This window comes from Notolepis coatsorum (genome assembly GCF_963971535.1).
Source record: "Notolepis coatsorum genome assembly, chromosome: 6".
In the NCBI taxonomy this organism is placed as follows: domain Eukaryota; kingdom Metazoa; phylum Chordata; class Actinopteri; order Aulopiformes; family Paralepididae; genus Notolepis; species Notolepis coatsorum.
The window spans coordinates 102,580,530-102,593,900 of NC_140170.1; the positions used below are offsets into that span (position 1 = coordinate 102,580,530).

A 13,371-nucleotide genomic window follows, 5' to 3' on the forward strand; every position below is an offset into this window, starting at 1 on the left:
AGCACTCACAAGTTGATCGTTTCCAAGCCCCTCCGAAATAACTGCGCCCTCTGCCTTCGCCGTCCTTCAATTTGGGTTTAAAAATACATTCCAGCAGACAGTCACAAGACAAGAGAGCGCGGCGATAGGGGAATCTTTTTGGCCGCTCTGAAACCTAATCCCATTTCACAGAGCCTCGCAGCCGTGCCAGAATAATCACTTGATGGGAGTTGAAAGTGATTACCAATGTTCGCTCTTATCTCCAATGAGTCCAGAGCAGATTGGCCAAAAACAGCAACAACAACAACTGCTAGGCTAGCGGCTGTGATTCAGGCCTGACTGGGGCTACAGGGGATACATACACACAGCGGAGCAGAGCCAAGCTGTTAATGGATTTCTATGCTGTGTGTGTGTGTGTGTGTGTGTGTGTGTGTGTGTGTGTGTGTGTGTGTGTGTGTGTGTGTGTGTGTGTGTGTGTGTGTGTGTGTGTGTGTGTGTGTGTGTGTGTGTGTGTGTGTGTGTGTGTGTGTGTGTGTGTGTGTGTGTGTGTGTGTGTGTGTGTGTGTGTGTGTGTGTGTGTGTGTGTGTGTGTGTGTGTGTGTGTGTGTGTGTGTGTGTGTGTGTGTGTGTGTGTGTGTGTGTGTGTGTGTGTGTGTGGTATATGTAAGACACATGCACTGTACTAAGTCAGTGTGCATGGATAAGTAATTAGAACAGGGGTCCATATCCATCTGCACGCTCCCAGGATATTTTACATTCCAAAGAAGTGCAATCTGTGGAAAGTGTCAGGGAATTGCTGCATTGTGTCTGGGGGATGAGGGCCTAGTCATCGTACTGAATTCCAATTAATTTGTATTCATTTGTCATTTTACTTTAATTAATAATTTAGTCTTAATCATCTTAATCCTAATTCTCAGATTATACGTAATGATGACGATGACGATATGAGTACTTACACTGGTACTGGTGTCTATGTAAATCCCCCTACTTCTTGATTCCATACATATTGATATACTGTATGATTCCAGTGCTAGAAGTTGCACCAATACCAGGCTAAAGGCCTTGCACTGTACTCTGATACCAAGAAATTAGTATTTAGCACAATGGTGTTGGATGATAATCAGTTACATTAGAGAATACAACGGGAAGTTGGTATTAGAGTAGATTCAAAGTTAATAATGTAATTCTCTGTATAAAAATGCTTTCCCACAAAACCTGTCAACAGTACACAGTCGAACACAGTCAACATCAATCACAATATTAAGTTTGCTACTTGGTATTGGCTAATTGTCAACACAAGACACTTGTAAGTGAATGAAATAAAAGTGCAATAAATGACACCCGTCCACCTCTAATACTGTAATGTCCTGTTTCGGATCCGACACGAGCCCCGTTAGCCCAGAGTGAGTTGTCATGACGATGGACGTGTAACGAGGTTGCGTCCTCCTCACCTGGTTGTCAGACATGACATAAAGGGAGTCGTGGTCCAGAGAGAAGGCCATGTCCCTCAGGACGGGATGACCGTCCTTCATCACAGACACCGTCTCGTACAGCAGCGCCCCATCCCGGGGTCCTTCCACCCGCATCTGCGGGGACACAAAGACACACAGAGAGAGACACTGTGAATCAATCTGCACTCGTGACATCAAGCGTTTGCTATGCCCCTAACGTGCCCCCGAGGTTGGCTCGCTTTCAAGCTGCGGCTTTGTTTTTGGAAATTGTTTCTTTCGGCGTGTTCAGACTCAGAACATCGGTGTGACTTTGGCACGACTTTCAGACTACAATCTTTTCGGGCTCATTAAAAAGGCATGTGTTGAGAATGACTGCCCACTGTTAGTTTGTAGAATCCATGCTCTTGCCTCAAACTAGAAAGAAGATATATGCCATTATTTTCTCTCATACTGGGAGTAGTACACAGTTATTCCACCATCAATACAGGAAAGATTAGAATTGCATCATGCAATAATAATAACCTCTTGCAGATTGATATCATCGAGGCCCATGGCAAGTGAATAAACCCTGAATAAAGCCTGACAGCTGAGAGAAAAGAGACTGGCTGAACACATATTTAAAATGCAGGGAGATATAATCATTACCTATGTGATGTAGGATTAGAATTGCATCATACAATAATAATAACCTCTTGCCTATTGCTACTGTATCATCATCAAGGCCTGTGTGGCAAGTGAATAAACCCTAAATAAAGCGGAGAGAAAAGAGACTGGCTGAACATATATTTAAAATGCAGGGAGATCATATAATCGTTAACCATGTGATAATGATTCGATTGAAGTCAAATTGATTTCTCAACCACAACAACAACCGATGATGAGGAGTCAGGGGGGAGTAAAAAACACTGTACGTTATATGAAACACCTTCTACTCTGGCATCGCGGCATCGGGTTTTCCCTGCATGCGGTCTGACATGTCCGCTTGGGGAGACCTTGCTGGCCAAACAGGATGTGGCTGCAGCATATATTCTGTGTATGCCAGGCTGCCTCACACAAACAGTGGCACGTCGCCTCAGCGCCAGTCTCTCAATAGAGACAGCCCCGATCAATACAAACTGATTACATGATTGGATCCCTTGGGCACAGAAACTGCATCAATCAATCAATCAATCAATCACGCCTCCACCTTCCAAGCAGCTGTGGGCTCTCTCCAGCAGACATGCTCTGCTAGCCTGGAGAATGAGGGAGGGAGGGAGGGAGGGAGGGAGGGAGGGAGGGAGGGAGGGAGGGAGGGAGGGAGGGAGAAATAGGTGAGAGAGAGAGAGAGAGAGAGAAATAGGTGAGAGAGAGAGAGAGAGAGAGAGAGAGAGAGAGAGAGAGCGAGAGAGAGAGAGAGAGAGATAACGGCATCCACAAATAAGCGACCTGTGATCATCAGAGAACACAGTCTGTCTCACTCAACACTCATTTACCAAAGACGATTCTATCCCTTCAATACTTGATAGACAAATGTATCCTGTGCTAAGCCTCACACTCATCGTCTGTTCTCTCTCTCTCTCTCTCTCTCTCTCTCTCTCTCTCTCTCTCTCTCTCTCTCTCTCTCTCTCGCTCATCCTGCATCCCCTTCCTCCTCCTCCTCCTCCTCCTCCTCCTCCTCCTCTTGCTTACCACAATCCCACGCAGTGAAAGAGTCAGTTACCATTATTCCCACACATCTTATTTCATAAGTAGAGCACATAGAAACCAGAGCTTCTACCGGTGAGAGAAAGTAAGAGACAGAGAGGGGGGGGGGGCAAAAAGAGGGACATAGACCAGAGTACTAAGCTGCATATGATGATGTTGATTGAGGCCCATGACGGTGAGCAAGGTCCAGTGCTGAGAGAAAAACAGTGACATCCTGACCTCATCCAGGGTGTTTGATTCCATTGGTTTTTAAATGCAGCCCCAGTGGAAGCACAACAGGTCCTCAATCTCCCCTTAAGCCACACAGCCCCATCATGAGAGTAAGGAGGGTTTAATTGGTTTCATGATTAGCCTGCTTGTAGCTGACGAAATGCAAACACACACACACACACACACACACACACACACCCACACACACACACACGCACACAAACTATCTGTGGTCTGTTTAGTCAGGGTGTGTGGTTGTGTGTGTGTGTGTGTGTGTGTGTGTGTGAGTGTGTGTGTGTGTGTGTGAGTGTGTGGGGGGGGGGGGGGGGTGTTAGGTGGTCAGCATTTTACAAGTAAATACTTTATATGTCATAAGCCATATTGATGTAATGATCAAATCAGATTGTAATGAAGGGAAGTGACAGCATTTCTGGGTCCAGGGCAAAATTGCCACAAACCAGAATAACTCTAAACAATAGCTCCTGTGTGGTCTCTGACTGTCACTAAATAGAGATTACTTGGTATTAATACCACATGTTCACAGGGACTGGTGAGCGTTTCCTTTTTGCATCCTTCATAACTGCTGATGAGGTCATATTTCATAACCACTGAATGATATTCAGGCCCAAGAGGGCAGTTCCCTTCCTGCTGTTGAAATGTCATCCCAGGGCCAGTGCCATCGATATAAACACGCAAACTTTGTATGGCCACATAAACAGCAAGCGGAATGCAACCTGACTCCAAGTAGCCTTAATGAAAACAACCTAGGCTACTAGTCTCATGGCCCTATCTGCGTCTTGACTGACCCTCTGGGCTCCCATCCCTAGAGAGCCAAAGAAAACAGAAGAAAGAAAACCTGTGATGACTTAAACCGCTTGAGTGGGTTTAGCTCAGTTGTAAAGCTGCCAGACAATACATGAACAGTACACTTTCCTGGATGTCTCTACTTTTGAGTGTTTACATATGGAAGTGATTTTGACATTGTTTTGGGCGATTATTTTATGGAAGTTGAGAACAGGAAGTAAACATCATGTAAAAAAAATAAAAAATAAATAAAAAAGGCCAGCCAGTACCTCTCCATTTTGTAGAGTTTGATGTTTTGGAAAGCAGGTGATTACCCTGTTTACATGGCGAGGGTCATCCAATCCTACAAAAGTGTGTCCATATGTGGCCAACAAAGCTTGTGTTCACTAAGTGCATGGAACTAACCTAAACATATGGACGATTCCCTGGGAGACGAGGAACACTGTTCAACCAATAATTTCCAATCTGCCACCCGGCCGCACAGGGGATCTCATGTCCCGCGACCAGTCTGTCCGGCTTCCTCTCACCCAGACATGGCGCACATGTTTATCTTTTTTCCTTTCTATATACTTCTCCAGATTACACTGCGCTTCACTTGTTGGTCGAAAACCACGTCATGTTGTCCAAAACATGAGATGAAATCACTATGGGAATATTTTACTTCCCTTTTTTTTCTCTTCGTCTTTTTGGCAGGAAAAAAGTCTGACTCCACGGAGTTGTTCCATTACACAGTGCTAAAATACCGACTTTGTCCACAAACAATTATGGTACCCAGAGAAAATGGATCTAAATTAGGAGCCGCTCTGTGTGTGTGCGTGCGCACAAAGACGCAGCCGGGGGCAGGGAAGCCAGTGAACGCAAAATGGATGCTCCATGACTTGACTTGATATTATGGGACTGGAAATGCACTGACATAAGGGCCAGACAAATGGCCACCTTTTAAGGCTGAGCGGCATATGGTCCGATGGCGGCTGGCAGACTGGAGGGTGGACATTGATTAGCCCCTATATCCATCACGGCTTTGTGAATGTTAATGAGACACGGAGCCGGATGAGTCCTGGGGAGACGGAGGAGATCCGCCATGCCTAATGAAAGGGGAAAGTGTTTAGTGGAGGGGGGTGGTGTAGAGGTGGAGGTCTGTATTACAGCTCAGGACTAATCATTCAGCCATCACATTAAGTACAGACACAAAGAGAGACATATTGATCCACACCACCACTACAGAGGCTACTGCCATTACCCAAACATGATTAACCAACTAGGCTGGAGGAGAGGTAATGGTGTGCGGGTTGAGTGAGTGTGTATATGTGTGTGTGTGTGTGTGTGTGTGTGTGTGTGTGTGTGTGTGTGTGTGTGTGTGTGTGTGTGTGTGTGTGTGTGTGTGTGTGTGTGTGTGTGTGTGTGTGTGTTTGCATCCATGCGCGTACGTGTGTTTGTGTGTGTGAGTGCACACACACGAGTTTATGTGCGTGTGTCAGTGCTTGCATTGTGAGTTTGTGTGTGTGCATGTTTATGTGTGCTTGCATTCACGCACATGCATGTATGTACTAGCGACTCAGTGATTGTGTGTGTGTGTGTGTGCGTGTGTGTGTGTGTGTGTGTGTGTGTGTGTGTGTGTGTGTGTGTGTGTGCGTGTGTGTGTGTGTGTGTGTGTGTGTGTGTGTGTGTGTATTTGCTTACATCCATGTATTTGCACATGCAAATCTGTATCCCTGCATCTGTACACATGTTCATAATCATATTCAGATCCTATTGGTTGTGTTCCCAGTGCATTTTGAGGCTGAATCTACTCAACGTTTCCCACGGTGTCAACCAGGTTTCCCACCAGCCGAACACAGAACAACTCCGCTCATCATCCTGTGAAACTGGGCTGTGTGGTGGCCAGTTTCCAGGCCTTCATACATCCCATCATCTCCACAACACAACCACAGTCTCCTCTGAGTCTGTATGTCTTCACGTAGTCTCCTGAAGGACTGTCACTTCCTGTCCTCCTACATCCATCCATCCCCATTGGGGTGAGAAGGTTCCCATGGACAGTGGAACAATTCATGGACTCGTATGGTCTTCATCTGGCCGACCACAATGCATCCCATGTGTGTGTGTGACAGAGAGCGATAGAGAGAGAGAGAAAAAAATATTGTCTTTTGTGTATTTAGATAAAAAAAAATCTTCAATCGTCAACGTTTGTACATTTTTCTATTTGTGTTTTTATGTTTGATTTTTTGCTTAAGCAACATAAACTATGTTATGCCAAAACAGCTCACTGAATTGAAACAACCACAACATTTGTGATAAGATGCAACCACTTTGGGGGCGACAATGGCTCAGGAGGTAGAGTGGTCGCCTGGTAGTCGGAAGGTTCCTGGCTAGATTCCCGCTCCTCCTGGGCAGCGTGTTGAAGTGTCCTTGAGCAAGACACTTAACCCCTAATTGTTTCTGATGTGCAGGTTGGCACCTTGCATGGTTGCCTCTGCCATCGGTGTGTGAATGTGTGAGTGAATGGGTGAATGTGAGGAACAAGGATTGTAAATCGCTTTGGATAAAAGCGCTATAGAAATGCACCATGTAGGCCTACCATTTTTGCCTGCTGGAAACCAAATACTGCTTCTGGCTGCCTGGATATGTCCTTAACCTGATCACTGTATCCATTATCTTTATGCAATCATCTAGGAGATCAGTGTTGTAGACTGAGAGCTGAATATTATGTGTAGTGTCGTCACTGTTGTGTCCGTCAGATGCACGGTAACAAGTCTTTGAAGCTTTTCAAAGTTATACATTTTGATGTTTGATGCCACCATTTGGTGTCACGCATTGTCATAAATGGTAAATGGCTGCATTTATTTAAACTTAGCACACCTCTTCCCTATCATGGAGAAAAACATGTGTGTGAAGTTTGGTGGCCATCAGGCCAATATGTCTGATATTTGTTGTGATATGTTGGCACACCAATATATATCATTGTGACACATTTCATGGCTCTATCATATACTATGCCAACAATTTTAGAAATGTTTGGGATGGACCAATAGGCCAACTTATACTAGCTGCTTGGTCACAGCAAAAAAAAAATATACTTATGCTGTCAGCAGCTGATAACAAAGGGTATATCCCGAAAACACCCCCAATCCTCAATGACATCTTATGACCACACCCCCAAACCAGTCAAATGGTTTGGCCTACCAACTTTCTTTTAAAACTTTAACCTCTTAACATGCGGGCAGAAAAGTGGCAATTTCTTTTTTTCATTTTTGAGGACTGCATACCTTTTTTGCAAACCAAAATACTATACTTTATACTTATAGCACATGCATAAGCCTGGTCTCTTTTGAAAGATAACATTCTGAAGTTTAGGATACAATAAAGAAAGATCACTTTTGTCTGAACTTGAGTTGTAGAAAAACTTGTTACTCAAGTTTTTCTGTAGTAGTTAGTAGTCCAGAAGTAGTATTTCCCCAGAAATTCCTATGGCTTAAAAAATTGATTATCCCGAGATCCATAGCCTGAAGCCTTATGTAGTACATGTCCAAATTTCATAAAGATCCGTTCAGAAATGAGTGATTAGGAGTGATTTTGGTAAACTGTGTACAAAAGAAAAGCTCAGTTTTCTCATAGACTTCAATTCATTCTGCGGTTTTTCTCTTCCTGTTTTTCACCTAGATCCCTGATTCCCCATATTGTATTACAAAATATGCACACCGAGCCCGACCCGAGCCAAGTCGTTATGATGAATTGAAAATGGGGGACCCTGATGTAAACAAGACAAACGTCTTTCTCTGGTCTGCATACCCTACAATCCAAAAAATGGTGGTCCAAATATTGTATTGTAAATACTGTATTGCCTATTGATAACAGTAGGATCATAAAGGAACACATTTCAAATTGAATCATGATCGGACAAGCCGTTGAGGAGTTTTCCATGAGGAGCTGCATCTCTGGGTATAGCTTTCACAACTATATGACTAATGGAACAGAAGATATGCTCATTGAAAGTTTGGCCTAATGGTGGCGCTAGAGGAAAGGTCACAGGGTCACCAAATATGAATAGGATTGTTCCACTAGAGGTAATGAATGTTCACAGCAAATTCTATCAATTTTTTTTTTTTTTTTTTAATTTTTTTTATTATTGCAAAACAAAACTTATTAAAAGTCAGTACTCAACACACAATGTATAATGAAACTTTCAGTAAAGGTGGTTAAAATATATGCAAGTACAGAAACAGGATAAAACAAAAATAGTCAATAATAACATTTTAACCGTATACCGTGTATATCCAGCGAAGTTACAATTATATAAATGTTAGTATATAATATACCCCGAATACCTATTTTCTAAAACCCTACACACATATGCTCCAGCTCAAATCCCCCCCTCCCGGACCCCCTCTTGGATAGTACCTCCATTATCCCTCACTCCTAACCAGACATCACCATTATAGGCTAGCTTTTATTCTCTCCACCACTTCTAACCACATTAACATTTTGGATTCATTGAGCCCTAGAATTCTTGCTGTTGATATTTCTTGATATATCACATCAAGATATGTAAGAAACCACACTTTCCGGCACATTTTTTCCGGTTGAAACCAACGTGATGCAATCAGTTTTTTAGCTACTGTGATACCCGATAAAACCAATCTTTTTAGTTGTGGGTTCACTGCAAACTCAAAAACATCATTCAATAGCAATACAGCGGGGTGTACAGGTATATTCCAAAATACGAGTATTGATAATTGTTGGGATACATCTTCCCAGAATGTCTTAACTGGTGGGCAGTCCCAATACATGTGCATAAATGTTCCTTCGTCCCCATTTGTACATTGGGAGCATTTGGAGTTTTGTATAAGCCCCATTTTGCACAGCCTTATAGGAGTCAAGTATGTCCTGTGAATATAGTTCAGATTGATTTGTTGATGATCCGGGTTCCTTGATGTAAGTCGGACATTTGCCCAGGCTCCTTGCCAATCAAAGTCATTTTCCAGGTCTGGTATATCCCTCCTCCAGACATTGTCTAGTTGAAGGGTTTCGTACGAGGACGTTAGTAATTGTGAATAAAAACCTGATACAAAACCTCCCAATGTATTTCTGTCATAGAAAAATTTGTGGTATCTGTGGTGTTCAATTGGTATGTGTAATGGAACACCGTGGGATCTCATACAAAGTTTTAACTGTATGTAAAAAAGCCATGTGGACTCGGTGAGGTTAAACTTTATGCATATTTCGACATAACTACAGAGGCCCTTGTTATTAAAAATATCCCCTAATGAGTGTATGCCTCTTTCTTCCCATACAGGGAATCTTATAGGTCGTTTTCCCATTAAGAGAGCATTGTTATTGAATATGGGAGTGTGATTATGCCATACTTGATTGTTAGGAAATTTCCTTTGAGTTTCCCGCCATGTCCTGATTGCATGGGTTATTATTGGGCCAAATTCTCGCTCACAATGCTTGATTGAAAGTTTAGTGTATGCTATGTCTTTCAATCTCTGTGGGGCTACTATGTTTTCTTCTAATTTTCTCCAAGATACCAAAGCCTCGGGGTCAAACCATATCTTCTTCAATGGTCTTAATGTGAAGGCATTAAAATATTGTAAAAAATCTGGGACTGCCATGCCACCGTCTGCTTTACTTCTCTGTGCGGTGGATCTTTTTATGCGAGGTGGTTTGTTATTCCAAATAAATTTGTATGTGGAGGTTTGTAATCTTTTCCAGTAGCCCTCTGGAGGAGGTAACGGAAGCATTGAGCTGAAGAAATTGATTCTTGGTAATACATCCATCTTAACTATTGATATCCTTGCCTGTACTGAGTTTTTAAGTTTTGCCCACCTGTCCAGGTCGTCCTTGATTTTGTTCTGTATTTTTGTGTAATTGTGCTTCACCGTTTGTCTTATGGTGGGGAATATTTCCACTCCCAAGCATCTGAAATGTTTTACCATCGGTATCGCACCTGGGAGGGTTATATCTTTTTTTGCAGGGGTGTTAAGTGGAAGGAAAGCCGACTTCGGCCAATTTATCTTAAATCCCGATAAATCACCAAAGTTCTCAATCAACTTGAGCAGATGAGGCAATGTGGTGTTGGGGTTTTGCATGAACAATATTACGTCGTCCGCATATAAACTAATTTTTTGTTGTGTGCCCTTGATTACGATTGGTTCTATGGATTGGGATTGTCTTATATATTGTGCTAAAGGCTCTAATGATAAATTGAATAGTCCGGGACTAAGAGGGCAACCCTGTCTGGCAGAGCGTGATACCGGAAAGATTTTGGAGATGATTGTGCCTGTTGTAATCATGGCCGATGGGTCTTTGTATAGTACTTTAATCATATCAATGAAACCTTTTCCTAACCCCATCCTTTCCAATACTGCCCATAGAAACGACCATTCCAACCTGTCAAATGCTTTCATAGCATCCAGGGATAGTATCGCCTTAGGTGTGATGTCCTCTTTGTCTGTATCTAGTACGTGCAGTATTCGCCTTATGTTATCATTGATCAGGCGACCTTTTATGAAGCCTGTTTGGTCCGTATGAACTAAAGACGTCATATGCTTTTGCAATCTGATGGCTAATATCTTAGAGTACAGTTTGACATCGGTTCCGAGGAGGCTTAAAGGACGGTAACTACCGCATTCAGTGGGGTCTTTGTCTTTTTTGTGAAGAACTGAAATGAGTGCGGTATTTTGGTGTTCGATGAAGCTTCCCTCTTTGACTGAGTATAAGATCATATTTAGTAATAAGGGTCCAAATATGTCCCAGCAAGAAATGTACATTTCTGATGGGATACCGTCAATTCCCGGAGCTTTGCCGTTTTTCATTCCGGATATGGCCTTCTTGAGTTCTTCTAATGTGATCGGTACTTCTAACTGTTTAGCGTCTTCATCTGTAAGTTTAGGGAGAGTAATTTGATTAAGATATGTGTCTAATTTGTCTTGATCAAAGGTCGTTTCTGAGTTATATAAATCGGAGTAGAATTCTTTGAATGTATCGTTTATTATTTTGGGTTCTGTTACTAGAGCTTGTTGTTTCCTAATGGCAGTTATATCTGCAAATTTTGCATTAATTCTTAGTCGCATGGCTAAAAGGTGACTAGGTTTAGAACCTTGGAAGTACTGCTGTTGTCTAGTGCTGCGTATTTGCAATTCCGATTTTTGTCTGTAAATTGCTTTGATCTCGGTCTTTAGAATGTTAACTTGGTTATCTAGTCTAGTAGAGTTGTTGTATTTTAAAGAATTAAAAAGCGTTGAGTAAAGCGTTTCTTTTTCAGACAGTTTTGTGTTTTGATTTTTGCGCAATATGGAGGTAAATCTATCCGAGAAATCCTTGATCATACTCTTTACCGACATCCATAATATTCTGGGATCTTGCACCGAGTTAGCATTAACTTGTAGGAATACTGTGAGAGCTTCTTTAATTTGTGTAATGAATTCCTTGTTGTTAAGCAGCATCGAATTAAAACGCCATCTTGGGGCCCGGGTAGATAATGTACCAAATGTTGCTTTCAGGATTAAGTAGCAGTGATCTGATAGCGCATTGGGTGTCATTTCCACTTCGTATTTATCAAATATTCTCGGGGATGCAAAGACGTAATCAATTCTGGATAGTGTGTTGTGTCTCGCCGAACGACAGGAGTACTTGCGGGTCAAGGGGTTAAGTGAACGCCATAAATCAGTTACTCCTGTTGATTTTGACCAATCTTTTAATGCTTTAGATGAATTCTTTTGTTCGCTGGAGAAGGAAAGGTAAGTTTTGTCCATCCTTGGGTTCCAAATGGCATTAAAATCCGCACCTATTATGTATGAGTACTCGGGATGGTTTAACATTTCTCCTGTTAGTGAAGTGAAGAAACCCACTTCGTACAAATTCGGGGCATATACCGCTGCCAATGCAATTTTCCTGTTATTGTGTATAATCCTAGCTATAGTTATGCGCCCCTCAGCATCCGACCATACCCCTTTCAATTCGATATTTAATTTGCGTCTGACGACTATGGCTACCCCTCTAGTTCTCGTAGCAAAAGAAGAGTGACCAATATTATGGTATATGTTATCCGCTAACGTATTTATGTCTCCCTCCAAAATGTGCGTTTCGCTTAATAGTGCCACGTCCACATGTTCTTTTTTCATCAGTGTAAGCACGCTTTTGCGCTTGTGTTGTTTGTTTATCCCACCGGTGTTCCATACCATTATATTCAAACTAGCCATAGTCTATGCATGTTTTCGTGTAGTTTTTGGTAATGTTTCTGGAGTATGAAGCTACAATAGATGCACATCCAATTAATGAGGTCCCGTTGAGAGCTGAGCTTAAAAACATATATATATACAAATAAAAATCCCCTATTTTCCCCTCTCCCAGAAAGTCGAACATGCCTGTGTTCCAAGAACACATCCTCCGCGATTGACTTTCTCCCATGGTCCACCGGATTGCCCAACCTGAGCATTGTAATCCTAATTTTCCTATGCTCATTGCCATAGGATCTAACATTTCCATTCTATTGCAATAGAATGTCGCTTTTGGTCTTGCACCTTCCCTTACTGTAATGAAGTATTGTGATAAATAACTAAAGATAAAAAATAAAAAATAAAATAAAAAGAGAATAAACCTTTATCGACATATTCCTTTGAACCCTCCACCAACGTGTGAGGGAAAAAAAAAAAGGAAAAGATTGTAGATCAGTATTGACACTTAATGTGAAGAACATTGGAAAAGAATAATGTAAGTTACAATATATTTAAAAAATATATAGTAATATTGACACCTTAATGTGAAGAACATTGGAAAAGAACAATGTAAGTTAAATTATATTTAAAAAATATAGGGTGATGAGAAGAAAAAATTTAATAAAATAAAAATCAATGGAAAGATATAGATAATGAATAAGAGATAAATAATTATCAACGTGGAGAAGCCACTAGAACCGATTTAACTGATTAGATAAGATAGAAAAGCAGCGCCTTTTAGCGCTTCAATGTGCCTTTAATGGAGTGATTACTTAAATTGTTAGAGTAACCTTGCTGTGCCCATACGTTTATGTGTGGATAATTTTAAAGTATTATTAAGGGCTGATTGCACTTCATTTAATTTATATATGCTATGTGTATGTACACCGAATGTTATTGTTAGAGTTGTATGCTTCGTTGTCATGGTGCCTTATATTCTAGAAGGTTGTAGAATATACTATTGCCTAGACTATTTTACTTCGTTGTCATGGTGCCTTATATTCTAGAAGGTTGTAGAATATACTAGTGCC

The 13,371-nt window shown here is 41.7% G+C and overlaps 1 protein-coding gene across 1 annotated transcript in view; it reads right to left on the reverse strand.

Moving 5' to 3' along the window:
* LOC311229629 (plexin-A2-like) overlaps window positions 1-13,371 on the reverse strand; it is a gene marked incomplete at its 5' end in the record, with an annotated part of 168,906 nt that overhangs the window by 141,530 nt on the left and 14,005 nt on the right. The window contains 1 exon segment of the mRNA XM_084315706.1: window positions 1,431-1,565. Coding sequence (XP_084171832.1) covers window positions 1,431-1,565 — 135 coding nt within the window.